This window comes from Malurus melanocephalus, unplaced genomic scaffold (assembly GCF_030028575.1).
Source record: "Malurus melanocephalus ecotype Western Australia unplaced genomic scaffold, MMel_1.1 scaffold_266, whole genome shotgun sequence".
Lineage (NCBI taxonomy): Eukaryota > Metazoa > Chordata > Aves > Passeriformes > Maluridae > Malurus > Malurus melanocephalus.
The window spans coordinates 461,891-489,599 of NW_026623498.1; the positions used below are offsets into that span (position 1 = coordinate 461,891).

The 27,709-nt window shown below is 42.7% G+C and overlaps 1 protein-coding gene across 2 annotated transcripts in view; it reads right to left on the bottom strand.

Moving 5' to 3' along the window:
- Nucleotides 1–7,630: 7,630 nt before the first annotated feature.
- The window catches only part of UBE4B (ubiquitination factor E4B), a 29,640-nt gene continuing 9,561 nt past the window's right edge, over nt 7,631–27,709 (bottom strand). Inside the window, exons 8-30 of one of the 2 annotated variants that reach the window (XM_057375966.1) lie at nt 27,607–27,709; nt 26,638–26,748; nt 24,683–24,824; nt 24,095–24,195; nt 23,365–23,479; nt 22,814–22,897; nt 21,227–21,283; nt 20,770–20,886; nt 20,558–20,656; nt 20,016–20,129; nt 19,191–19,389; nt 18,825–18,963; nt 16,545–16,644; nt 15,713–15,840; nt 15,232–15,330; nt 14,627–14,862; nt 13,689–13,815; nt 13,292–13,436; nt 12,075–12,209; nt 11,529–11,720; nt 9,186–9,360; nt 8,788–8,934; nt 7,631–8,527 (exon numbers count right to left, since the gene is read on the bottom strand). The exon at nt 27,607–27,709 is cut by the window's right edge and continues 23 nt beyond it. In XM_057375966.1, the coding sequence (XP_057231949.1) occupies nt 8,469–8,527; nt 8,788–8,934; nt 9,186–9,360; nt 11,529–11,720; nt 12,075–12,209; nt 13,292–13,436; nt 13,689–13,815; nt 14,627–14,862; nt 15,232–15,330; nt 15,713–15,840; nt 16,545–16,644; nt 18,825–18,963; nt 19,191–19,389; nt 20,016–20,129; nt 20,558–20,656; nt 20,770–20,886; nt 21,227–21,283; nt 22,814–22,897; nt 23,365–23,479; nt 24,095–24,195; nt 24,683–24,824; nt 26,638–26,748; nt 27,607–27,709 (2,924 nt within the window). In that variant the 3' untranslated portion in view covers nt 7,631–8,468. The remainder of the gene's footprint in view (nt 8,528–8,787; nt 8,935–9,185; nt 9,361–11,528; nt 11,721–12,074; nt 12,210–13,291; nt 13,437–13,688; nt 13,816–14,626; nt 14,863–15,231; nt 15,331–15,712; nt 15,841–16,544; nt 16,645–18,824; nt 18,964–19,190; nt 19,390–20,015; nt 20,130–20,557; nt 20,657–20,769; nt 20,887–21,226; nt 21,284–22,813; nt 22,898–23,364; nt 23,480–24,094; nt 24,196–24,682; nt 24,825–26,637; nt 26,749–27,606) is intronic. The other variant, XM_057375965.1, reaches the window with a different exon arrangement.

A 27,709-nucleotide genomic window follows, 5' to 3' on the forward strand; every position in this document is an offset into this window, starting at 1 on the left:
ACATTTCTATCTGGAACCTTCTCCACCCTGGGCAGAACTCAATCCTGCTCAACCATGCACAGCCCAGACACTGTGACATCCCTTCTGGTCACTGATACACCAYAGATCCAAGGAAATGCTCATTTCAGAGTGGAAATCACAGAAATACTAAACTCACTGGCAGGTCTAAAGCAGCAGCATTTCAGCTCTAAAGTAAGTTCTACAGCTGGTAAAAGCACTAACACATGCTTAATTCAAGTTATGACACATCTTCCTACAGTACAAGAAGTTTTTAATAAAATTGAATGRCTTCATTAAGGCCATCACATTGTGAAGGCAGAAATTAAATTACTCCCTCAAGTAGAAGCAATTCAAAGCATTCCTTATTTTTGCAGGTACCTGAGGTATCTCATCAGACTAAAGAATGTCTTTAGGAGCCAGCCAACTGAATCTCAATGTCTTTGGTACAGCAAACTGGCTGAGCCATGATTAACGACACAGCCACTCTGCCAGCTCTGGGTTAGGATGGAATTTTAAGAAGCTTCACTAAAATGTTGAATATGGAACAGAGCAGAAAACTACAGGGAATGAATTCACATGATATTGAAATACTCCGGGCTGTTCTGGAGACTGTTTTATTCCCTCTCGCTCAGAGGTGCTGACTTTTGCGTGGAACAAAGTATCAAACAGCAGTTTCATTATAAACTTCTCCAGCCCAGAATGCACCTCTGGATTTTGGCTCTCCCTCCCTAACAGGACCCTTGCGTAAGGACCTGAGCCCTCCCACCAAAGCCAAGTGACAAGACTAATCCCCACACAACCCAGAACAATTAYCCAACTGACCCTGAATATTGCTGCTAGAAGCAGGAATGTTACTGTGCATGGCCACGCAGCATCCTGTCTATGAAATACTATTTAATAATCTGTCAARTGCAAAACGCTCACTTTTATCAAGTTCACAGTGATGTAATTTACTCTGTCCAATGTGTTCTTATAATATTATTTAAGAAATGCAAGGAGTTTGCTTTCCCCTCTTACTGTAGAGTCCCATGAAGATTTTTTTCTGATGTTTTTTATAAAATCACCTCTCAGAACACTGCATTAATTTCTGCAGATAGCCACTCTATGGAAAGCTGGCAAACAGAGGGTGGTGTGAAAAAATAATCCACAATAAAGTAAATCTATGCATGTTCTCAAGTACCTCTAAACATTCACAATGAGAAAGCATGAAAATCACACCTCCAGAGRCTCCATTTACACCAGCTAAATGACAGTTTGAAACACAGCTCTGAAGAGATTCTCACAGAACAGGTTGCAAAATCACCTGCAACATGAAAATTTAACTGCCAGACTTCTGCAGTTTCCAATTTTAGCCAACCCTAACGTTTGTGCTGATGGAAAATTAAATGCAGTATAATTTTAAATCTTGTTTGTTCTCAACTCTATTTTTCATAGCTKAGGTAAGCAAAACATCTACTCGTATTTCAACATGGATTTCAGATGTTTTAAGTATCAATTCACCATGSAAGATTYCRTTTTCATTAAYAAGAAAATRAAATAAAAYCACCATAATTTSCCAAGCTTTCCATACATTTATGCTGATGGGGTTTTGAGGGGTTTTTCCATTTACCAGTAACTTTAATTTTATAAAAGCAGCATTGCCCTCATTAAACAGAATGGTAAAATAAGGCAAAATGAGCCCCAAGTTGCAGAGCATCACAGACAATAAATTGCAACCGGTTTTTCAGGGTTCACATTTACCATTAATATCACTTCCTACTACAAAATGCTGACTAAAGGGTGGAAACATAACTTGAAAGAGAGAAAACCAAAATACGCAAAGAGTCTGTGGTACAGATTTAGAAGAACAATATTAATAAAAGACAACTTTTTTTTAATGTTCATTATAGGCTTAGAAGGMTGCCATCCATGAAGAATGAATCATCCCCCTAAAGCCTTGGCAGGAGCCTACAGATGTGTCTCTTTTAAGGTTCAGTCTGGATGATCCCAAGCAGTAACCAAGAGGGGAACTGCATGAGTGTCTTTGAGGTGATCTACCATTGACTCCAAAACAGCTGGGAGTTGATATTTGAGTTGTTTAGTGAGCTTCATCAGCAAAAATCAAATGCTACATTCTAGCTTTATATTTATTTTAAACCATTATTAGAAGATACCCACCCTGTAAGTCACACAGTTTAAAAAGATTTTAAAATTAAAGTGTGTCATTAAACAAATAATCTAAATATCTTGTCTGTTTACTGGTATTCAAGTTGACAAATCCAATAAATCTGGACTTTCACAAAAACACTTGAAGAAACATTAAGACTTGAATCCATGGATGTATCTGAAAGTTCTGGCAAACCAATTTTTATGCAATCTCAAAATAAAAACATACTGCTATCTTTTCTTAAGTACAGTTACAAGCAGAGCAGGGATTTWGATTCATATTATTATCAGAGAAGTCTGCAACAAAGTCGAAGTGGTTACAAAACAATGTTCAAAATCTGTATCTCTGCTCTGCATTCAAATTAAAAAAACCCCACCAGATATCACAAATAAAGAAGAACCACTTCTATTTAAGATAACCAGTCACTGGGTCATATYTGCGTATCACAGAATGCGCTAACGTTGAAACAAAAAAATTGCTTGTAACTCAATTAATGCAACAGCTCTAAATAAATAAAGCAAGGTCGGAGATTAGCATAAGGAAAGTTGGCACAAGAACTGTTCGGGGGTTCTGAACGAGGGGCCCCAGCAGAGCCAATTTTAGTGGCCACGAGGCTCGGGCAGTGCTGCCAGTGTGACCCCTCAGCTGAACTCACACACACGCTCTGCTATATCGGTACCAGGTGCAGATGCCACATCCACCAGTGCTGCAGAACTTGGCGAGCCGCTGAAATCKGATCACATGCACCCATGGCTATTTACCAACACTGGATTGTGCAACRGCAAAAAGAACTGAGCTAAGAGGAGAAATATCCTTCAGAATCTGGTATGAACATTATGCTACATTGTGTTAAACAGGCAGAAATGGCTCCTGTGTTGTGGCGAATGCAGCCCGCAGTGGATGCCCCCATTGCGCCGTGCCCAGAGCCGCTCCCGAGCGAGCGAGCGGCCAGGATTGTCAGCTCATCATCGCAACATGGCCGCCTCAGCATCCACAGCGCTGTGCGGCCCCCGGGACACGGGGACACGGGGACACGGGGACACAGCCCGCCCGACAGCCCCATCCCTCCACAGCCCCGCACAGCCCGCAACCAGAGCTGCCGCCTCCGCCGCATCCCGGCTGGAAACGGGGGGAACGGGGAACGCGGCACGGCGGGCGGCAGCCAGCCCGTGGAAAGGCCGGGGAGCCGCCACCCCGGGAACAAGGAAGGAAGGAGAGATGGGGAGGAAGGGAAGGAAGAAAGAGAAGGGAAGGAAGAAAGAGAAGGGAGGGGAGGGAGGGACGCATCCCGGGAGACGAGGAGATGCATCGGGCAGATGGCAAGGCCGAGCGGGGCCCCACGCCCTTGCGCTGCTGCCCTGACAGCTCCAGGGCATCAGTGCTATGCACCCATCCATCCATCCATCCATCCACCCATCCATCCATCCCTCCATCATCCATTCCTCCATCCCCCCGCTCCTGCCTCATCCCTCTGCGGGGCCCCACAAATGCGTACGGCAGCACGGCCGCCTCCCCCTCCGCATTACGGCATCGCCCACCCCCGCCCCGCTCCGCTCCGCTCCTCTCGGCCCCCCCTCAGCGCAGCCCCCTCAGCGCAGCCCCCTCAGCGCAGCCCCCTCACCTGGCGCGGGTGTCCGCGGGACGCGGGCGCTGCGGGGTCAGCAGCCGGCGGGGCAGCGCAGCGACAAGAACCCGGCCATCCCCATCGTGTCCTCCACCGAGGCCGGGAGAGCCCCCCGCCGCCGGGAATGGAGCAGGAAGGGCGAGGGAGGGAAGGAGGGAGGGAGGGGAGAAAGGGGAGGGAGCGGAGCGGAGCCGCGCCGGGCGGAACGAGCGCCGCTCCCGCACTGAGGGAGAGCGGGCTGCGCCCCCGCTCCGCCAATCACCGCGCGCGGCCCCGCCCCCTCCGCACAGCCCGCCAATGGCGCGCGGCGAGAGCCCGCGTGCGCCCGCCCCGCGCTGTCAATCACAGCCCTGCGCCGCGAGCGCCGCCTGGCGGTGTCTGACCGCAGCGCCACCGCCCGCCGAGCGATCCCTCCGCCGCGCAGCGGGGGCGCGGTGAGGCGGCCCCTCGCCAGCTGCAGCCAATCAGAACTCGGAATCTTCCCCTGCTAGCCAATCAGGAGCGGCGCGAGCCAGCCGGGCCGCAGCACCGCCCCGCCGCGGTGTGTCCGTGCGCGTCCGTGAGGCGGCGGCTGCGTTCCGGGGATGTGAGGGTAAAAGGGTAATTATGGCCAAACAAAGCAAGGACACAGCGTGGTGTGTGGATAAACAAGGACACAGGGTGGTGTGTGGATAAACGGGTTAAAAAAAGCTGGGATGCAGCGCAATGTGCGCGGCCGGTGGCGCCCCCGGCCCGAGAGGCCGCGGCAGGTGCGCACCCGCTGTGGAACGCGGTGTCTGAGGCAGCGAATTCCCCAGCTCCCGACTCACTGTGATCCAGCGGGGTTTAGAATCCTAAACCAGGCCTAAGGGTGATAGCTTGGATTAGTTGCCCTTCCTCCCTCCCTTCAAAACGTTCCTTGAGCAGCCCGAGTTATTTTTGTAGCTCTCATAATGTATTTTTAGATAAATGATTAAATTTAGTCGAARCCATACTAACTCTCAGAGTCTCAATAATTTAATGCATATTTTCATAGTAAAATTTTATTTTTATGGCAATGATTTAGCTTTAAAGTTCCTTCTCATTATTTGCAATTTGATCATTTTTGCAGTTAGAAACTGATTCGTTTTTAAGCTTGTAAGCATCTTAAATACAATTATGTCACATGAAATGCCTTAATTACATATATTTCATACACCATCATATACAAATTTGAATTAAGATGCTGAGAACATGCAGGACCTGAGGTTTCAAATTTCAGAACAAGCTTTATTTCCATTCCCAGCCTCCTGGCTTTTAGCTATGTTGGYRTCCACTATGTCCCTTAWGTTCCCCTTAAGTTTCAGTTTTTTKGGGAGAATGAGTTATTTTTCACTTTGGTGAAATGTGACTGTTTCCCTTTGCCAGTTTCATCTGCAGTTTTGACAACAAACAGGAGCCAAACAATTCATGGCTGAACAGGGGGTTTAGGGAAATATTGCCATAGAAACAAATCAGAAATAGGTGGCTTTCCTACGTCCCAGAAAACACCATGATTTGAACTTTAGAACACTTCCTATTGATGTGACAGAGCATTTAAAGGTGGTTTTAGTGTGGTGTAACAGTGCTAACTTCTGCCTAGGTCGATGCAGAATGAGCAATTCTCTGAAAAGGGAGAGAACACCTCAAAAAACACGAAGCGGTTTCAGAATCTCCTGCCCAGGCTCTGGGTGTGTGCTGGAGCCCAGCATGGCAATAGCAGGGTGATTAATTTTATTGAAGCAAAGTTTGTGTGGTGTCTCCTAGGAACAGCAGCTCCTGCATCCCTGCAATGCCCAAGTTTGGGGAGCTCACCCAGAACAGCTCCCGCACCGTCAGCCGGTCCTTGGTCACAGAGTCTTCAACAACTTTGTTAAAAACACTCAGAGAGTATCCAGTCACATGAAGGAAAACAATAAAGTATAGAATCCAGCATTTTARCTCAATTTAATTAGAGTGGTCTTCTCAACACCATTTTTGAMAGTCAGATATCCTTGGGTAATTTGGAATTATCAAAAAGTATWYTTAAGAGGAATTCTAATATATTATTCTGCGAATTCTRTTTAAAAAACTTTGAGTCTGTTCCCCTACAGGAAATGAATCATTCTTACTCTGTCTTCTGACACCACCACAGTCCTGGAAAAAGCAGAAACTTTCAATGCCCTGCAAGCATGTGTGTGCTTAAATCAAGAATTTAGATGTTCTTTTTCAAGAAAAGTCACATGACAAAGATCCTCAGCTGAAGGAAAGTGTCCTTGAGCATTACWACACCAGGAAAGCAGCACTTTCCAGCGTTTATTTATTAATAGAGATGAATAGTTGGTTACTCCAATCACTGAGTACAGTACCACAGAGGGAGCTGTGTAAATGCAGGGCAGAGGGCAGGTGTAACCCAGTGCTAAGGGCACAGTTTCACTCGGGGACAATGTTCCTGTTGGGGTACAGCTCCTGCTGACTGACAACACTGCTGCCATCCTGCCATTAACAGCATGAGCTGTCCTTGCTGCCAGAGCTGGGAATTGTGCCATTACATAAGTATAAATTGTGATATAATAGAATCAATTGTCCTGGATTGCATTGCCATAGCACCAGCACTTGCCCCAGGAATTTCTCCAGTCTCTGTTGCAGGACAGAACCAGTGCTCCAGCAGAAGCTCCAAGTTSCACCAAAAGCACTCTAAATGTGAGTGTGAATCAGCTGCTGTGGGATAAGGCATTCCCAGCTCAGGGACATTTCTACTCTGCACATCCATGGAAATGTCGAGTGGAACTCCAGCCATTGATGGTTTCTGTCAGCTCCAATAGAAACCTCTGTGCTGCATTTAAAAAGGTAAATATCCACTATCTACTCACAGACAGGGGTTTGATTCACTTTGTGGCACAACAGAATGGCACTTCAGCTGCTTGTATTAAAATACATTTCATTATTCTGTTCACAAATGCAGAATTTGGGAAACACTTGTCTGAGCTCACACCTTTGAACTAGTTGATACTGGTTCCCCAGATAAAATTGTTTTGGCCACTTATGTCAAGACTTTGTGTCTTGTGCAATATCTGCACTGACAAGTTTTCAAATGATAGATGTRTGCCATAATAAGACAAAACATCTCAGTAATGCACTTTGCTATTTATATTCCTCAGGTCAGAGCCTGACACAATGGCAGAATAAATATAAATTCAGATTCTGAAGGGCATTATGTTGATTAAAACATCCCACACCAAAGGAAAATATTTCTATATCCTRCTATCAAAACCCAAAACTGTAGAATTTCCATTTTTTACCTGCATTTAAGAGCTAGTTCCATAGAATTTTTGGTAAAACATTTACCTGTGTGCACTGCAATTTTCCACAGAATTTAATAAGCTATCTCCAGATAAAATCACTATCAGCAAACCTGAACAAAGACACCCAATCATTTGTATTTTTATATTTTCACTGATRCACTTACAAGAAAGACAAAGGAAACATTCTGTGCGAGTGTGTATCATTTATTGTAGTTCAAGAGAGTCAGGAATTGAACAGAAGACATGGCGAAAAAACAAATAAAAGAAAAACAACCTTTTTTCCCAACTTAATTTTAAAACGCTGTGGTTTCAAATCCTTTTCAAAAAGGAAATTCAAGTATCATATGCAGGGGGCAGTAATATAAAAATGTTTGTGAATTTTTTTTAATTTTTTTTTTTTTAAAAACGTAATTCTACATTTCCTGCACCCTTTCTGCTTTGGTAAGGCCAAGCCATGGATACAAATTGGTATGCAACATAAAAAATGACCCCTGCCCCAAACTGCAGCCTCCAAGGATAAAAGTATCTGCTCTCTGTGGACAAGCTCCAGTGGCTCAGAACTGTCAGTTAGCATAGATCTGCAGCATTAAAAGAATGTATTTTGTTTTTTTAAAAGTCACTGAAATCCTGGTATTCCCAAGCATCTCACTCATGGCAGCTGTTTTAACATTTCTATCTCAAGGCTTTTCACAAGTACCAGAGCATCTTGATCAACATAAAGGAAAGGGATATCTCAAGGAATGGAAATTAAAATCTATGTATGAAGTCTTTGCTTTTTTGAAATTATCCTTGTGTGTAACACCAATTAAAAACCAAATAGGCAAAGATGTGTAATATAAAAATACGATCCCAAGATGAATACTGTTGCAGGCACAGTTATCGCACAGAATATGTTCTTTTAAGGGCAGGGGAATGATTTTGATTTTCACAGGGTTTGTTGTTTTGCATTGCAAAAGAAAAAGATAGCAGTGCAGGTTTGATGGGTGGAACAGAAAGAAAGGAAGGGAAAGAGAAAAAGGTTACTTTAGCAGCAAAATGTCCAAGGTTCTAACCACAATCAAATTAACGGACATCTGGCGGTAAAAAACAAGGCTGAAGGGATGCTGCCCTGATCCATTCGTCTTTGCTAAAATAATTCAGCTGTAAAAACTCCAAAATGTGACATACTGAAGGACAGTTTTGTAACATAAGTAACTTCCTAGCTTGTCCTCCATGTTATTGACCATCGTTATCACTTAAATATATGTACAAGAATGAAGCTGCTTTTCTGCTCGTCCACATGCTGCTGGTCACTACTGCGAGGCAGTGCCGTGCCTGTGCCAATGCCACCAMCAGCTCCAAATGTTCTGCTCTGCTCCTGCCAGAGCAGCCCACGCCCTGCTCTCCCATTGCTCTGGCGTGCACTGCAAGGCAATTTTTAATGCTCATTCTGCTTGTCTCTCATCCAGGCTTGGATTTGCTCTTTRAGTTCTGGCACTAGTAAGGTTAAAAAAAGAAAGAGAAAAAAATTAAATTACTTGGTGACCAACAGCCATTTCTCATTGATGTATCATCAGGTTTTTCAGCCCAGTAGTTATGAAAGCAAGGGAGTGAGTGAGGGTTTTCCCCCAGCAAAAGGGCAAGCAAAAGCAATGAACTTTTCAGTGCAAGCTGACAGAAGCATTACCTGTGCAGTGACAGACAGAGCTGCCCAGGCTGTCCCCAGCCCACACTCCATGGCTGCTGCCCCACCCTACCTGGTTCCAGCATGTTTTCCGTCAGCGTCTGACGATTGAAAGGATCAGTGGAAGAGTTCAGCAGATGCCTCAGGATGATTGACCTGTCCATAATGGTTCCAGAGGGCAACCTCACAGGGTCGGTCATCAGAGTGTCCATCAGGGGATCTGAGGGCACAAGTGTCTCCTCATTACATTGAGAAAACAGCTAAAAATGTCATCTGCCCATAAAGCCCCAGTGCAGAACCCACTGCTGAAGTTCCAGCAAATGCTTCAACAGATTTAAACCCTTACAGCATTTACAGAGCAAGAGGCAAGGCTTCATAAACAATATATAGTTCCTATAAACATATGGAATCCAAGTAACACAGGAAATCCCTCTTCTCCTAGACAGTTAGGATTTAGAAAGCTCCACTTGCCTCTGAATTCATCTGGAGCATCGCTGTAATCAATCTCTGCACGGGCGTTCTTGGCAACRATTTCCTCCACTTTCTCTGCCAGCAGTTTGAATTTCTCTATTGCTATGGTAGATTTGATTCCAGCCTTTCTCATCTTGGAGATAACCTCCTCAAAGAGCTCTTTACTGTAAGACCTCTACAAGCAAAGCAYAAAAAGACAACTTTGCTGAGTTGTAGTATCCTTACATGCCATAAAAACACTAAAGATATTTTAATGCCTTTTTAAAACTGCAGARGAATGGATCAATGAAACTCAACCTTACACCAAAGTAAATACTATTAGGTAGCATTTGTCAAACACCAAAATGTCAACTTTGAGGTAAACTTATGATTTTTTTTTACTGGTCATCACCACTGTAGACCTGTTCAGCACCAGAAAAAAAAGGCAACATCACCAAAAAAAGAGGAAGACACCCAGAGAGGCTGATATGATTATTAGAACTGATCTTAGACAAAACGTCTGTCTTGCAATTCTCCTGTCTGTATTCTTGCTCTCACAAGTCTCAACTGAAAATACAACATAAAATATCTTTTCCTTTAAATTCATAACTTCTCTGATAATGTGCAAGGCAGTACTGGAAGTGATTTTTTTCTCCTAATCCAAACAAGAACTAATAAAAAACCCATCCCACGATGTTGCAAAAATAGCAAGACAGCTCAGAGAGAGTGAATGCTGGAAATTTGCCACCCAGTGCAGCAGGAATATCCAGACAGACCAAACGCAAGTGATGCAAGCATTRCTTTCATATGAAAAAGAAAGCCAGGGAAGGACTTTTGTAGCTGTTTGTATTCTATAGACACAGCATTTTCTTTTAAATTCACAATRCCATGTTTTGACATAAACCTTTTAATAAAAAATGTWACTTACTTYACAGTGCAAGGTTGAATTATATGAYAAAACARAACAGGCAAAGTCTGACAGATTTCTSTTTCCCTTGGGGTTTTTAAAGCGTTCAAGAGCCCCTCTCCTTTCATCTCCAGCACCCTGCAGCAGGAATGCCACTGAGCAGCCACTGTGTGCCCACCCAGACTCCTTTCTGTGCTCCCAGGGAGCAGAGCCATGGCAGCGTGCCCAGAGCTCTGGAAACCTTTGCAGATTCCCTCTGCTGCTGCTGTGATTTGCAAATGGGACACGTCTCCAAATGCTTTACAGAGATCCTGCCATGATCAAGCAACTTTTTGTTTGTTTTGTTTTTTCTCCCAATACCAGGAGCCATTAACTAACCACACATTTCCTTGGGGTTTCTTTCCTGTCACTGACAGTTTCCAAGACACCRGTCACTCCCCCAATCCTTTTTTATGAAGGGTCACTTTGTTAATGAAGCTTTTTTCCAGTTCTCACACCCACAGGTTTCTTCCCTTTGAATCCCTGCAGCAGTCTGTGCATTTGCTGTGGCTGGCAGGGATGAATGATGGATAACACCTTCACTTTCATATACACTSAACAGCATAAAAATACTCATTATAYACAGGCAAACTTGTAAGGTTATTTCAGAAGTGCTACTGGTATAATCTGCAATTATCAGAACTTAAATAACTACAGAAAAATCATCCTGAGCAACCCCAACACCGCTGCCTCACTGAACACACAAACAGCTTCACGTGAACTGGAATCCCAAGGAGCCMCTGGGAACAATCCTTCCCCTCTACACTTTGCAAAGTTTGTACTGTGAGACACAGGCACAGACAGATGTGACTCAGTGGTTTGACAACTTGACAAGAACACAGAGGAGAAAGAGCTTATCTTGCTCTCAAYATGACCATGAGGAGTTCAAAGGTGTCGTTAATGGGCTCCAACACACTGTGCTTTGGCAGTTTATTATACAGCCATTTCATAAAGTGATTTCAGAGGGAATACCATTTGAACACTATTAATCTAGAGAATGAACTTGGATTTGTTAAATGAGGCTCTTGGTCCCAGCTCTGGTTCAATGAGGAAGGGGGAGGGAGTCCAAACTCTTGTGCCTCAGTTCTCCCACTCACCAAGGGCAAAGYGTTTCTGATTTACAGTGAGGCTGCAGGTAATGAGCACACCATGCTCAGGAAATATCCTCTGTGTGCACAGTGCTACAGATATTTCTGTATTTCTGTATGTTCACAGGTTTGGAAAACTCTGGGAACACCCATCTAACAAAGAGCAGACAGAGTATGAACAGAAATGATCTGCTGAAGGAAAACAAACTGCAGGTGTGCAAGACAAACTGGCTGAGCACACAGGCAAGATGAAATGCTTCTAGAAAGTTCTGCAAAGTCCTGTTTGTCCACAGTGCTTTTGCACTTTCCCTTGCTCGTTCTGGAACTCACCTGATCATCAGCAATTGCTTTAGCAAAGCGAGCACAATCCAGCTGCAGATAAATGTCAGTCAGTTGGTCCAACAGCTTCTTTGGTTCAAACCCGTATTTCTCTGGGTTTTCAACTTTCAGGTCACGGCACTTGGGGCCACAGAGCTGCTGTAAGTTAAAGTTCAACATAGCAGCCAGTCGTGGTCCAAGTTCCTRCAAAAGCAGAGCAAAACACAGATCMCAGTGTGAAAACAYAGATGTGTTCACAACAAGAGCAGGAATTATTAACTAATAAAATTTTCATTGAGTAGGCTTGCAGGAAGTGTCTGCTCTTTCTGCATATCTGCCAGTAAAAATGCCATGCAAGCAGTTTCTGTCTGGAGGATCACACCATCTCAGTGACTCAGGTAATGCTCTCAACATCAAATAACATCAACAGCAATTAAGATTTTAATGAGTTGGAGAAAGGGGAGGAGAATGGAGAYCAAGTGCTACCAAACTTTTCCAGGTTATTATCCAGAGATGTTAGAGAAGCAGGGAACCAKCTTAAATCTGAGCAGGACTTACAGGTCTGAGAAAAGGCTTTTGGACCTGCTTAGTAAGGATATGGAACATATCAACAGTTTCTGTTGCCAGGGCAAGATATGAACGGGACACACGCTCATCCTGAGCCAGCTGAGACTGCCGGGCCTGCTGCTGATCCTGCAAAACAAACACTGGGGTTACAAATCCATGGCATTTCCTGCATCATCATCATCATCATCATCATCATCATCCATCAAAACCTGAGAGCCACAATGCCAGGGGATCCAGACAAAAGGACACACAGTAATTCAAATACAGATGTGGAACATCTTTTAATTGAAGGTACATCTGCTCACTTTTGTTACCTACTACTCATGTCTGTACCCATTTTCCACAGTTCTGCAACACTAAAGAACAAATGCAAACAGCAGAACAACCCCCTGTGGTTATTGAGTCTGTTTACATCCTCCAACTGCTCCCACAGCTGCAGAACTGGGTTATGCTTCCTTTCCATCCAAATGCCAGCACTTCAAAACCAGCTTGGGATCTGAGAGTCAAATGAGGTTCTCTCTAATTYGTGCACCATCATAAACAACAAACACTCCCCAGTGGAACCATCTGTAGATGMTGTCCCAGCTCATTCTGTAACTGCAGGAATGGCTTTCCCTTGCTGGTGGCAGAGACAAGAGGAAAGGCTTCAGAAGAGCAAACCAGAATATGTTTAACAAACAAGACCTCTATAGCTTTTCCCTTTGTACTTTTTTTTTTAAATCAATAACTTTAAAATAGAAATACCTGACATTGGTGGGTCAACACACACAATTATTGTTTAATCAGGCCAAGCTCTGAGGTACAGGACTATAATTGTCTGCATTGAACCTACCAAGGACCAATGCATTAACAGAATAAAAGCTTCTATTCCTTGAAGTCAATTCAACTGGCGAGCATCTTCCCAAACCTCAGGAAGGTTAAAGTCTCCRTTTCTCCACTTAGAATTAAGTGCACAGAAATTTGAAACTTCACACTATTTCCACTTCACACCACTCTTTGCCAGGCACAACATAACCAGGCAGAATGATGGTTTTTAGCAGAATGTCATCCAAAGTGACTGTGGCCATGCTGGCAGCAASAAAAAGCATTGAGAACTGCTTCTCATAAGCAGCTCTTTGGGGCTGCCCCTTATAAGAAGTTTTTTAAATGGTCTTATATTGAAAAATGAAAAATAAGTAAAGGGCACTTTGAAAAACAGCTGTGTTCACCCTGGGCAGCAGGTCCCACTGCTCTTTRTTCTTCATCTCCTCTTGCACTTCATGGATACGTTTGAGGGACTCCAGACTCTCATCCAGCAGGAAAGTTGTGTCATTTATCAGCATGTTGATGTAGCGAACAAACTGCTTCCCAGAGCTGCARAGATGGACACACAGCAATCAGGGCAGAGCACACTGAGCCCCAGCAGCWCTCTGCATTTTCCAATGATCCCACTGCCCAAGCCAAGCTGACTGTGGTGTCCAGAGCTCAGCTTAGAACACTCAGTTCTGCTGGAARGGAGAACATGCTGTGCCATGGAAGGTACAACAAAAGCAGCAGCACCCCTTCCTGCTGGAATGACCCCTCATCTCCCTGCCCCAGCAAGCAGTGACACAAGTTCCTACTCACTTGAACTCTTCCATRAATGTCCCATGGTGAGCTATGTTCTGCCAGAGGCTTTTGAAAATGGTGCTGATGTGGTAGCGGATTGTAAACTTGTCATAGAATTCGCTGGTGGCTCCAGTGTGTTCCACATCTGCAAAAGAGAACAAATCCCAAAACTTCCCCTCCAGCATTCACTGGCACCACAGCTCTCCCTATGCCTCCAATGTGATGAGCCCAAAGTACACAAAGAGATTAAGAGATGAAATTCAATTCCCATTCAGAAGTCTCCCTCTTAATTACAACTAAAAGAAGAAGCCCTATACATTTTCTAATCTAGATCCAACCTCATCTCTGAAAATAAYCCCTCAGAAACCAAAACATTCTGCCCTATTCAACTCCACTCTTCATCCCACAGTCTRTAATTTCACTARGAAAACTCTGGGTACTCTACAAAAATACTCAGCTTTGTTATGGGTGCAAAAATTCTTCTGAAACATCCCAATCCACAGGACTAGCATCACTACAGTGAGGGGTTTTAAAATCCCAATATTCCTTTAGAAGCAAAGCAAAGCAAAAGCTTTAATTTTGGAATCTAAAGACCATAAAAGCACTTGGCACATCAATTTGCACTGCTCGAGCTGTCAGTGCACAACAGCTTGCACAAGGACTGGAATTCTCAACRTTCCATCTAATGCTATTTCCCCCAAGTCTTGAGCAATAAAGCCTCATCTTCACAAGAGCCAAGATCTAGCTGGGTTTTTTTTGGGTTTGTTGCGATTTTTTTGATGGGGTTTTGCTTGTTTTATTGTTTGGTGGGGTGTTGGGGTTTTTGTTTGTCTCCGTTTTATTTTTGTTTGGGTTTTGTTTATTTTTGTTTGTTTTTTGATGGTTACAACAGCTCATACAGCCTTTGGCCTCTGCCCACTATTGCACACTCAGTGAGCTACAGCCAAAGCACTCACCTGTGTAAAACTTCATCAGGGAGGGGACCAACAATTTAGTGGAGAGAGGGTGATTYTCAATCATTTCAAAGAACTTCTGTGTCCGGGGCTGAACAGCAGGGTTTGTCATGAACATCACCTCCACCAGCTTGGCCACCAAGTAGGGGTTTCGGATGTAGTTCTGGTTGCACAGCATCACCACGAGGAACATCACAATGTCCTGAGTACAGGGCTCATACAGCACTTGAGGAGCATATCTGCAAACAGGGAGAGAGGAAAATGAAATGAAAAACTCCAACCCTCATCTTCTACTTAACCTATAGCTTTTTAAAAATACTATTCTAGTGATGGTTTAACACATCACAAGATCAAAAGGTCTCCCTGCAAACCATAATGAAAATTCCTGGGGCAGGAATAAAAAAAAAAGTTCAAGTTCCTTAAGAAAAATGCAGGTTAGAARGGACTGTGGAGCTCATCTGTGCATTATGGCTGAAAATGCTGTCATGCATAACCTGAACAACACAACATTAACTGCACAATCCTTTTGCACCCAGAAATTACACACACACCACCTGCTCCAGGGGCAAGTGGTGCTACAACTTTCCTTAAAATATAACTTTACTTACTGTACAATAAAAAATAAAAATTCAGCAACATCTTCCACGTAAAACTCTGGCAATGCTGCAAATACTTTCGGAACCTCAGGAGTTAAAGGCAATTTTATGCTGTAAAATAAAAGAGACAACAAACAGGACAGTAAACCAGTAGGGTTAAGCAGAAAGTGTCATGTGTTCACTTTTCATGAAATTGTTCWATGGGAACCCTCCATACTAATTCTGAGATGGACTTTTTAAAAATCCATGTCAGTACTTGAAGGGTACCAAGCAGATCTAAGGGAGCTTCCCCAAACCCAACTGCACATTAAACTCTGAATAACACACATATTCCATGCAAGGATATCTGTCATTTGATACACATAAAGGAGCAACCACGGACAGCGCAGACACTGCAAGTAAAAATAACTCCAGAACTGCTGAATTCAGAGAGCAATCTAACATGATGTGAAATATCTTTGCTACAACTTCCCCAGATAATTCTGACACTCACTTGGGATAGGCAGGGTCAAGAATGCGAAGCATCAGCTGAATCACCATGCCATAGAAATTGAGGCATCTCCTGAGGAAGTTTTCATCCAGCAAACCAGCATCTGCACAGGCCTTGCACCTCACCAGTTTCTGCAGAACATGCACACAAAAACTAATCCAGGGCAAGACAACATAAAGGAATGTGAAGCCTCTCCAAAATTATCAATGTATCTGTGAATCACAATTATACACTGGTCTCTTCTCACAATACTCTTATTTCAAGAAAATAAGGCACATAAGCCCCAACACAGCAAGTAAAATTTAATTCAGAATTGCACGGACAGATGTGGCTTTCACAAACTTCATGGGAACAATGAAAGAAGTAACAAAGGTACCAAAGTAGGAAAATGTRCAGTTAAAGCCATTTCAGTGCTACAGCTCAGAAAATTTGTGACGATCTCTATGAGGAAGATCTAAGCAGAACAGGCCTAAAAAACCAGCTCATTCATCTTTGCAGGAATCCTGAGTGAGACCAGTCCCTGAGAGCTCCTACCCTGTGCATGGACTGTGCACACACAGCCTCTCCTGAACAAAGCATGGTCCCTTTGCTTGGCCTCTCTCCAATTAAAAAACACAGAATTTTTGCATTGGTGTTATTGTGAATTCTGAATTCACCACTAATGCTGTATTGTATCATAACCACCATCCAGTGCTCCACTCACATGGCTCAGAGGCTCAAATCCACATTTCCAAACAGCACCAGAGAGAAGTTGCACTTAAACATCAGGACACCAAATCAACACCCAGACAGGCTACAAAAGCATTTTTAGCTGAGAACTGAATCACTTACAGACCTTGAGCTGTGTCTTGCACCGTTTCAGCATCTCTCGATGCCTGGTGGCCAGAGGAGAATCCTTCCACTGACTTTCATTGTTTTTYAAATCTTCAACAGTCCTGGAAAGCAGATGCAGTAACTGTTATCCTGACAGAGGGGGAAGATGCTGCCAGCACAAGGCATTTAATTGACTYATCTGCTAAATACCAAGGTCATATGGAGGAAAAAGCTGATTATTTTCAAAGAAGTTCCCCATCTGATGATGGCTCTGTAAATGCAGACTGAACATGGGCACAGGCAGCACTCACAGGCCCCAGGTACAACAGCTCCAAACCCACGACTGTCAGAAACACCAAAGGGATGAGACACAAGGGCTCTGTCCTTCCTGACAAACCAATTCCCCTTTTTCCAAACTGAAACCTATGGTCACTCCAAAGGAAGGTTAAATGGATGCCATGAAAATGAAACCTTAACACAAGGAAAGGATGGTTCAGTTAATGAGACAGATTTCATTCATCCTCTAGTATCAAAAAGAACAATGGAAGACAAAATCAGCTAAGGAAGGAGGGGGTGGCCAGCAGAGAGTCTGGTTAGAAACAAGAAAGCTGCAGGTCTATATCCTGTACTCCTTCCCCTTTCCAGATGATTTTTTTGAGTTTTGTTCTACACTTCTCACACTCTGCTCCACTCAGGCTTGCAGGAGTTCAGTACATGAATGATCCAGTTTCCCATCTCCCCATTTACTGGTGTAAGGAGGGCTGATATTCCTCCCCTTCCTGACCCATCTTCTTAAGCTGCCCCACATGTAAACCTACATTACAGATCCCATTTGCATTAAAATAATTTTACATATTCCCATATCTTAATGCTTTTTAGGAAGGGCAGCTAATTACAACTGAACTGCATGAATACAGCTCCTTTTCATCCCTTCACCAAACACAAATTCTCTTCCACATCAATCTCTGCCTACAGCAGAAAAATATCCAGTGTAATTTCTTTACTAACAAGATCTAAAGATGTTTTCCAGTGGCAAGTGGAACTAAGCAATTCATGGAAAATGCTGACCCCTAACTCCTCCTGCTGTCAGGAAAGCCAAGAGCTCCTCACTCTGCACCGTTGGATGGAAATGCTTCATCAGCAACTCCCGTGCAACAATTCTAAATAAGGAAAAGGCAGCAATTCCTTTCTCAAGCCAACATATGGCTTTTTTACAAGTAATTTCCAGGCTGTTTATAGGAAAATAGTTTTTCCTTTAAAATATACGGACTCTCCCCGCTCTGCTCTCTGCTGCTTCCCAGGTTCTTGGCCTGCATGTGCTTTAAAAATGAAATAATTTCAAATGCAGTCCAAAATTCCTGTCATGAACTCATGGCATTACTGCCAGGGAACATTTAGCAAAATGCAGTGAGTGCAATCATAAACAATGGAAAATACTGATGATACAAAAATCTGTTCTAGTTTAAACAGAATATTCTTCCAGGTTTAGCAACTGTAAAAGTCTATTTGAGTTCATGCCAAGAGAAATGGAAAACATTATAGATTCATGCTAACATCATAATGTATTTATCATTTTTAAAACAGGAAACCACATGGTGGATTACATGTACACAACAGCATTAGGAGTTCACTGCTTAGGCTTCTCTCCTGCTGTCCCAAGAGTGTGACAAATTGTCCTACCTCAGAAGCTGAGGGGAAAAGGTAAATATCTTCTGGGATAACTCAGGCACAATTCCCAACATGTTGTTTGTGAAATCACGAGTCCCTGCAGTGACCTGAYTGTCAGACATGTCCCTGACATGAAACCCTGCAGCTCTGCCAGAGCCTGAGGCACTGCTGCCCACACTGTGCCAACCACACCACAGATTAATTATCATCATGACCTAAGCAGTGTCATGAATCCTAAAATGTTCTGAAGAGAGTTATCTTTTCAACAGAATCAACTCACCAACTTGAGCTGTAACCAACACCTTCCATCTCACTGTGACCTGAATTCCTGAATCATTCCACAGTCCCTCCACACACCCAGAAATCCCCTAAGGACCAAAGGCAGCAGAGGAGCAGAAAGCTGAGGGGGTCTGCACCCCACAAGAGTTTCACTAATGTTCATTCTGATTTAAAATTCATTTATCAGACTGGCTGCCATGCTGAGGAGGGCACTGGGAGCTGCAGGAGCCTGAGCCATCCCAAAATCCCCAATTTTTCATTCTGATTTAAATTCATTTATCAGACTGGCTGCCATGCTGAGGAGGGCACTGGGAGCTGCAGGAGCCTGAGCCATCCCAAAATCCCAATTCCAAACCTGTTGAGCTCCCTGATGGCCCTCAGTCTGCGGATGTAGCGCCGGCAGCTGGGCAGGATGGACAGGTGATGGGTGTGCAGGGTCAGGAAGAAACATTCTGTTGGGAATTTCGGCTCAGAAAACAGAGATGGATCCYTGTCTAAAAACAGAAAAGCAATAGAGGCTTTAAAATTAAAATTTAATTTGAAAATGAACTGCCTTTTCTAGGGTGAGACCTTGAATTCAACTYCCTTTAAAACAAGGAAAAGCAGATAGCATCAAGAAAAGGTATTTCAGATTTAGGAGAAGGGAATTCTTTGCTGGAATCAAGTACTTCCATATCAGAAGGCACAGAAATGCTCAACAGAGCTCAGTAAGAATACTAACAAAGCTCAGCAATCCAGGCTGCAACCTCCTCCATTGTTGCCTTGACTCTTGTCTCATCTGTGGGAAGCTCAATTCGACACCTGGGATGGAATATGTACATGGGATCAACCGTTTCCAGCTTGATCTTCATACTCAGCTGCTGCAGCACCCAGAGGAAGTTGAGCATGAAGCCATCTGTGGACACCAAACGATCATCTGTCTGTGGGGAAAAGAGGAAAGGGCTGAAGGGTCAGCTGGGAACTACAGGGGACAGAGTTCAACAAATTATATTGAATTATATTGAATTATATTGAATTATATTGAATTATATTGGTTCAAGGAAAGGGAGAAATGATGGAGAACGTGGCTCTGGAAGGACACTTGTAGTAATGGGAAAGTCAGTTATGTAGCCATTCTAAAGAACATTCAGCAAACACACAGAAAGAGGCAGAAAGGAATCTGTGAAACTCAAAGAGCTMAAAAGGCCTCTTTCMAGAATGATTTGCCACAGACMCCATCCAAGCCCAGCACTTCAGCAGCTGGGACAGCAGTGTGTTCAACAGTCAGCTCCAATGGTGCCCTCAGAAATGGGGCTGTTAATGGAGACTGTTAATGGAGTGACATCTCAGTTCTAAGAGAGGAAGAAACCTCACAAAATAGTAAAGCAGATTAACCTCAGAAATGGAAAATGCCTTGAAAGAGACAAAGATTGAGGACAGGGCTTCTTGCCTGTGCTAGAATGCACTCAAAATTCTTCTGCCCTCCATTCCAGACCACCCCTGCATGAGCCACCTGGTGCTGTTTGTGCATGGATGAATCACAGCAAGAGCATTTCCCTTGATTTACCTGCATTTGGGCCTTTTTCATGTTGGCATTGACCACAGCTGCCATGTAGCCCAGAGCTGCCTCCCGAGTCTCCCCGTTCAGTAAAATGCTGTGCAGGATCTTGAACAGCTCTTGCTGCAATTCCAAACAAACACTGTCAGGCTGCACACACCCCTCAGATCACATCCTGCTCTGTCTGTATTGTTATGTTCTACCAAATTCACAAACCTCACTAAAACTTCTGTTACAGTCTTATGGTCAACATTAGTTAAACAAAAGATGTGAACACAAGAGCAGTGTAACACTACTAACACAGTCTGTATTTACTCATCCTTTACCATCACCTGTAACCCATGACTAACTGATCTGCTATTTTCTGAAATGCCTYACAGCCTTAGAGAAATATTTATAGCCTCTAATTTTTTCCCCAGTTCCTTTCAGCCATATCCTAAAAGATTTGTGGTTTAACACAGAAGCTCATTKTTTTAGATTTTATTCCTCACCTATGTCAAGGCCAAATAACCCATATATTATGGGGTTTTTTAGGGAATGAGAATACTTACCCTTGCTAATTCCAGGTAATGTTGCAAAGACTGGCTAACCACCCGGGTGTTCTCAAGAGTAATGGCAGGCCCTGAGAAGTATTTTTCAACTACTTTGTTCTGAAAGTAAATGAACATTGGCAAATGTAACAGAACAGTTTGGGGAAGTAAAGAAACAGTCAAAACAGAAAAACCCCACCATGCTGTTGTCAACATCCTTCTGTGCCACTTACATCATCTTCTGCAAAGACWGAGAGACTGAAGAAGGCTCCAAGGTAGGAAAGTCTTTGCAGTTCTCTTCCTGCACCTGTGCTTAAGGATTTAGGCAACCACAATGGCAAAGAGACAACCTAAAAAYAGGAGAAACAGCAAGTTCTTCAAAGCTGCTGTGTCAGCCATCCTGCTTTGTCACCTTCAGTGGCTGCCACACCCTCAAACCTCCAACACTCGGTCACACTGATGGCAAAATGGAAACATCTCCTCAGCATTCCAGCAACCCGAGGTTGTCCCAGTTTTAATAAATTCTCAGGGAAAAGGACTCCCTTTACCACCAGTTTGAACTATTGTTCAGTGTGAGAGGCTCCAGTAGCTGCTGCTCAGAGCTCTGGAGGTTAAAACAGCGACTGTACATCACCAAAACAAGGGACATGGTTCTTTCAACCTGGAAAAACTCACACTGGGGACACTCACCAAACTGCACATAGGGTGTGTCTTCCCAAACTTGATTTCACAAAGTTCACATAGCGCCTACAAAGAAATCCCAGGGAAAATTACTTTTTGAGTAACTTCTAAGTAACCTGTGTGCAAAAACCAAGCTTACCATGATGAACTGCTGGAAGAGCCAAACCTTTTACCCTTCATCAGTGGGAAAACTGTACCCCACAGTGAAGAGGCCAAAGAGAGCTAAAGCACACCCTGCTCCCATTTCACCTTCTACATCTGCTCCAAGGTCTCAAAAAAGCCAAAATGTCTCACAGGATAATAAATCACTGCACTTAGTTCAAAAATGAGCTGTGCAAATTGTTTGCTTAGAGCATGACAATGGCTGTGCTGGACTCCTGACCTGCCCCATTAAAACCAGTAACAACAATAAACAGAGCAATTGTTGAATCCATACACCAAGGCCTTTGTCTTTGAATCAGAGTGGAAAAATGAACACAGAACCCAGAAACAAAGACTCCTATCCAAGACCTCAAACTCACTTTCMACTGCACTGCAGAAAGAAGCAAGCAGCCATAACAGAGAATTCTGGAAACATAAAGATAAGGTTGGCTTTCCCATTTTCCTGTGTTATATATTCTCAGTCTTCAATTTTACTACAGTGAGTAACTATTATTCCATCCTTTTGTTGCACACTGTGCCAACAAAAACACAGACTCATTTTTAACTCATTTTTAACTAGTCCTTCTTTGCAGCCAATGGCCAATTTTGTAGCAGTTCACAAACTGGGAGGATAACAGAAGAGCAGGAAAATACAAAACCAGAAAAATTAATATTTTTTGCCAAGTACCAGAGTTAATGAGCCAATTTGATTTGCAGCACCACAGCCCAGCCTATTTCCTTAAGTACAAATTAAACCTGAGGTGCAACAGGTTTTTTTGGCAGCACACACTGCAGATCCTAAAAGGATCCAAAGGTGTTATGTTGACAATGCTCAATTTACCAAGAATTCAGCTTGCTCTGTGGTGGCCAAACACACTTTGCAAAAGATTGGTTTGTTTTGTCAAAAAATGCAGCAGGAGGGAAGCAGACCTAGGACTAAAGTAACCATTTAAAAAAATTAAAAATAAACCCCTCACCTTTTCAGCCAGGGAATATKAAGGTATTTTTTTCAGTAGATAGACTCCAAATAATTTGGGGTTTAATGCAAGCTATTTGTGATTCCTCACATCCACAAGTTATATGCCCTGATATGGATATTGGATGTTATTCCCCACACTTGGACTGAGAGGAGCTTAGGGGSATTTTATAAATATCCACAGTATTATGGTTATGCATGATGAAATCCATACATTTGATTATTTTATATAAAGCAATACACACCAACATTTGAGTAGAGCACTGTACAGTGCTCATTAAGCTTAAGACATTATTGACCTCACACTCTACTCCATTTGTAATGTTCTTTACACATCCCATGGYCCATTAATCTTCCAGAAGAGTTTAWMRSMAWYYKSYWAMMAAAAAATCCCCCAAATGCTGAAGTGTTATCTTGTTTAGAATGTGCATGTTATCAGTGAACATAAAAAACTGCTTCTAGAAATGCCCAGTCCTTACCATGAGGGGATATTTAAAGTTGTCACTGTCCAGGGAGCAYTCTTTGGAAGCTACAGCCAGGCCTTGTAAGATGGGAATAAAGATCTGGAAAAACACAAGTAAATGATTTTTCACTTTAGGTATGAACTGCCAAAGATACAAAGAAGGGTAAAGTTTGTGAGACAGAAAACACAATAAATCTGTCGGAGTAAGATTACAGAAGATTGCTGTCTTAAACATTTTAGGAATTTTGTACAAAAGGATGCAAACCAGGATCAATCTTGCAATATTTGACTGCACAAGTAGYYCACTTCTATATYAGTGTGTGCWGCTTATTAACAAATGCACTTTTAAKAATTAGAASCAGCAAATACTSARRGTCAGCCTTTTCCACARAATGCTAAATGAGTTTAAAAAGAACAGAACCAAACTCCAATTGCTGGAACAGGCTCTAGTCCTAGAGGTAATGGGTGGGGATGGAGAGATGCTGACTAAACTTCTGGCAATCCACTCTCTTGGATACTGCACATTAAAGAATCATGTGCTATTAGTGATTTTTACCTATGCCTTACCTGTTTGAACACTTCTTCATCCTGGTAAGTTGTTCTCACCAACTCTTGAATGAAGCCAAAGGGGAGATTCCTACACAGCATGTATGGTACCAGCAAAGACTGCTGCTGCAAKGACCTTAATTTGTATTAAAAAAAAAATTACAATCCAAAACTACTGATTATCTGCAGCAAGGATGTGTCTGAARGCACATTATCAATGTCTGGATACACTTTTTCCTTTCTGAAGTAACTAATCTTGCCTGCTCAATGAGGAAAGATTATTCTGAAACAAATGCTGCTGCCAGCATGACACTTCAGTTAACCAGGCTGGAAGAAAACAGCTTCTGTGGWGTAATTGGTTGCTCCTTCTACCCTCACTAATAAAAAAAWYCCYTTKKKRARSYYMASYKGKKRARGRAMMAMMKTTTTTYMAKKRKTTTTYCMRRWWWAWAAARRAMMWAAYATTAGTCTTTTGTGAACTCATACAGTCGTTACTTTTATCATTGCTTTTAAATGCTCCCCAGCATTTTGAAAAAGTATCTTTTTCCTTATGATATATTTACACAACTGATGTCAACATTGGCTCACGTGGGAACTGTAGTGCCCCAACAATCTGTAACCAAAACAGCTGAGGCACAAGGCAAGACAAAAACCAGTTTGACTCCTGATCCCCATTTAAACTGTTCACACCAACCCAGCTGATTTTCCCCAAATAGAGATAGAAAACACTCAAACTCTCTCCCTGACTCACCTTGGCTGTGTCAGGGATCCCTGGAGCACCAAAGCAGCGTGGGAAATGCACTGGGAGCGGATGTTGCTCAGTAACTGGCTAACTGTTGGCTGGCTACACATCTGAGAAAAACAACTTCATTTTAATACAAATCTGAATTGACATACAGAAAACACAGGAAAGAAAGAGGATCCATTTCTTTGTGCAGTGTAAATGTAATACACACTCTAAGATCAGAACTACTCCAGTTAAAATCTTTCAGATTATACATACAGAGTGTTGGTTGATTGTTTTTTCCCAGAAGCAAAAGATTAGAAYAGAATACAGAACACCAACAGGGAGCTGATCTCACAAAAATGCTTTACATGAAATAAACTTGGATAARATGTTGTAGATTAGAGGGGAAGGATCATCTGTAACACAGTGCTTATTTAAGAGATATAAAATACATGCATGATTCAAATTTGATAACTTTACAGGAGTCAAAGGGCCCCAATAAATTCAGTAAATTTATTTCTACAACAAAGCCACCAAGAACTATCATTCCCACAACTTTCCCACTGATGAGGCAGAGTGTGACAGACATAACCTCCCTCATGTGAAACACACCTTTGGTGCTTTTCTCTCCTCTATTCCAACTCTGTCAAAACACTCAATGAGGTAGTTCAGCATCTCTGTCTCTTTACAGTTTTCAATGGTAAAGTGGTCATTGCAGGAATCAGAAACACTCGAGCTGCCAGAGCCTCCCATACTTTAAAACACACAAAAAGCAGAAACAAAGCATTAGACAGAGTTCTTCACTTGTGCACAAACAAACAAACAATTAATTCATGAACATTTCCCCTGTCASTGCTCTGAACACTCCATCTTATCACACACATGGCTCAGTAACTCCATTTCTGGGTCTGGGAAGAGCTCTCCACGTAACAGCTTGTCCAACTCAGAGCTGTAAACGACTGAAGAATCAATCACCTTATTAAATTCATTTCATGTCAGTAAAATACATCATTTCATTAAATAGCACAGCTTCAGTGCAGAAAACACTGATAYTGTAAACACAAAAACTAAACCCACAGAACCAAAACCGTCCTTAAGATGAGAGAAATCAAACACAAAAATAAGAACACACCCACAACTCTCAATCTCAGACTTGTTATCTCAACAGAATTCTTCTCTACATAACAGCTTGACAAGGCTAATTAAAAACAAAATCCTCATTTTGCAGGAGACACCAAAGATATGATATATTCACTTTATGCAAATGAAATTTAAAAAGCAATTASTTGCTGCAGTTCTCAAAGAATTGTGTAGAGTCAGGGTAAATTTGAATGAAGACTGATTTAAAAGCCCCACATCTTAAACTGGAAAATAAGACTATTGGTTTCCTTAAATGCAGCTTTTTAAAAACATATTTAAAACTACAAATTGTCAGAAACTCCAGTTCTGACAATTCAAATTCCAGTTTTACAGTCATTCTGCTAATGATTTCACTGCAGCAATAACTCAAAGCTCTTCATGCCTCACACACACATTGAACACTTTGGTGTTTTCAGTGTGCGAGTTGTTGCACAATTGTACAGCTACTGTGAAAATATTTTAACTAACAACTGCTGTCTGCAAAATGCCAGGACACAACAAACACATAAAACACCAGAAGCATGGCAGAAATCCTATCCAAAGCTTGGCAACTCAATCCAGCATTTGGGATTGAATCACCAACAGGATAAAAATGAAACAAAACAGTGGGAAAAATAATCCAAAATTCCACATACATAAAGCCCTCCTACAGTTGTGTTATCAGCTTCACTCTCCTGAAATCAGACTGAAGCAGAGAAGGGGAGATGCTGCTTGGAAGGTGCTGTAGGTAACAGCAGCAGTGTTCCAACATCAGACAAAAAAGCTAATGGAGGGAAGATCATTTCACACGAAGTATTTTTGGGCATTCCTTGACATCACAAGATATTTCCTGAAGTCCTGAGCTGGCTTTCTTTTAGAAGGCTCAAGCAACTAAATTTCCTGACTTTTGCTGTAACTTCCCTTATCCATCCCTACAATAACCCCAGCAAAGGACCAGTTCAAGRTTTCAGSTRTATTTTCTTCACAGGCTGAAGGAGKGATCCTCAGCTGTCCAGCAGCAAGGAATGTTCAAATTCACCCYGTTTGCATCAGCTGGTATTAGTCACTGGATCTTTCTCTGCATGCTAACTCTTGTCCTCATTTTCCATTTTCCACAGAACATGCACATGATGTAGCAGTGAATTAAAGTTACAGCCATGGGCAAATACTCATCCTTCTACTCAYAGAGCAGAGGASTTCACTCAAACACATCTGAGACCAWGCTCATTAGGCCTAAAAGGCAGCATGGTGAACATTTACCTTAGTCWTGGCTCCAAAAGAGAGCTGACTAACTGCACTCATTACACATTTACACACCAACAGAACCAGTCAAGTCACATCCTCAGCTTTAATCATTCCCCAAATTGCTCTGAAGATCACTTGACACTACACAGACTGTTAGTTCCTACACAACCAAACATGCAGGTTACATTCTCTGTCTGCAATACCTGGACCCAAACTGGACACAAGAAAAATCATCTTCATTTTCTTCATCACTACTGTCCTCAGACACATCAGAAACAGCAAGAAGGAGGAGGGAGAAAGGGTTGTCGTATAAACTACCACAACAAAAATGGAAAAGGCCATCAGATTTTTTAAGCCAGAAGAAAAAGTAAATGGTAGCTTTTCTTTTTAAGTCTGTCAAAAATCATCTTCTCCAAACATGCAATCAGCTGAGTCCACGTTAGTAAAACCAGGATCATACTAACATGCTCTGTTACACTACTGCAAGTTATTCTGGTATCAAACCCACCACACGTTTCCAACCCTAAAACTGAGAAAATTTTTATTTGGTCTCAAAAATTCTATGGCTGAAGTGGAATGTTTAGACGTGACTGAATAAGAAATACTGTAATTCTAAGCTAATGAACTTTAAAGCAATGGTCTCAAAACCTTGTGTGTTTGTTTCTCCTTCCTGCAGGAACAAGGGTTTCCAGAACAGCCAAGAGAGGAGAAGCAGCATTATTTGGCCTGGCATTGTGTAATATGCTGATCTGTAATTTAAATCTCTGCACCTGGAAATCAAATCTAACCCTGACCTGCAAGTAACAGCTTTYAACAACTTAACTAAGGCCCTACTGAGAAAACTGATTTGGAACAGGAGGTTTATGTGGTTTACTATCCAGCAGTAGCAACTGAACACTGAATAGTTTAAGTGGAATGGATGCATGAAGAGGGGGAAATTAAAACCACATTGCTGCCTTTAAAGTAAACACATCAACCTCAAACGCACACAAGCAGGTGGAACATTTTGCAAAGACCCCCGTTAGCAAGTGAAGGTATTAGCACAAAACCAAAGCACAAACCAAGTCAGGGTGAGTAGGGTGAGCTGGGCACACAACTCCTGCACACTGCACTGCTGGCACTGCTGGCACAGGCTGCAGGGCACAGCACAGCACACTCTGCTCGGGCAGTACCTAGGAGCAATCCTGCTCTGGAGAGGAGCACGCCTGCGCCTGGCACCGGGAGAAGCTGCAGACACAGGCAGAGCCATGGCTGGGGGTCTGTGTCTGGAGGGGA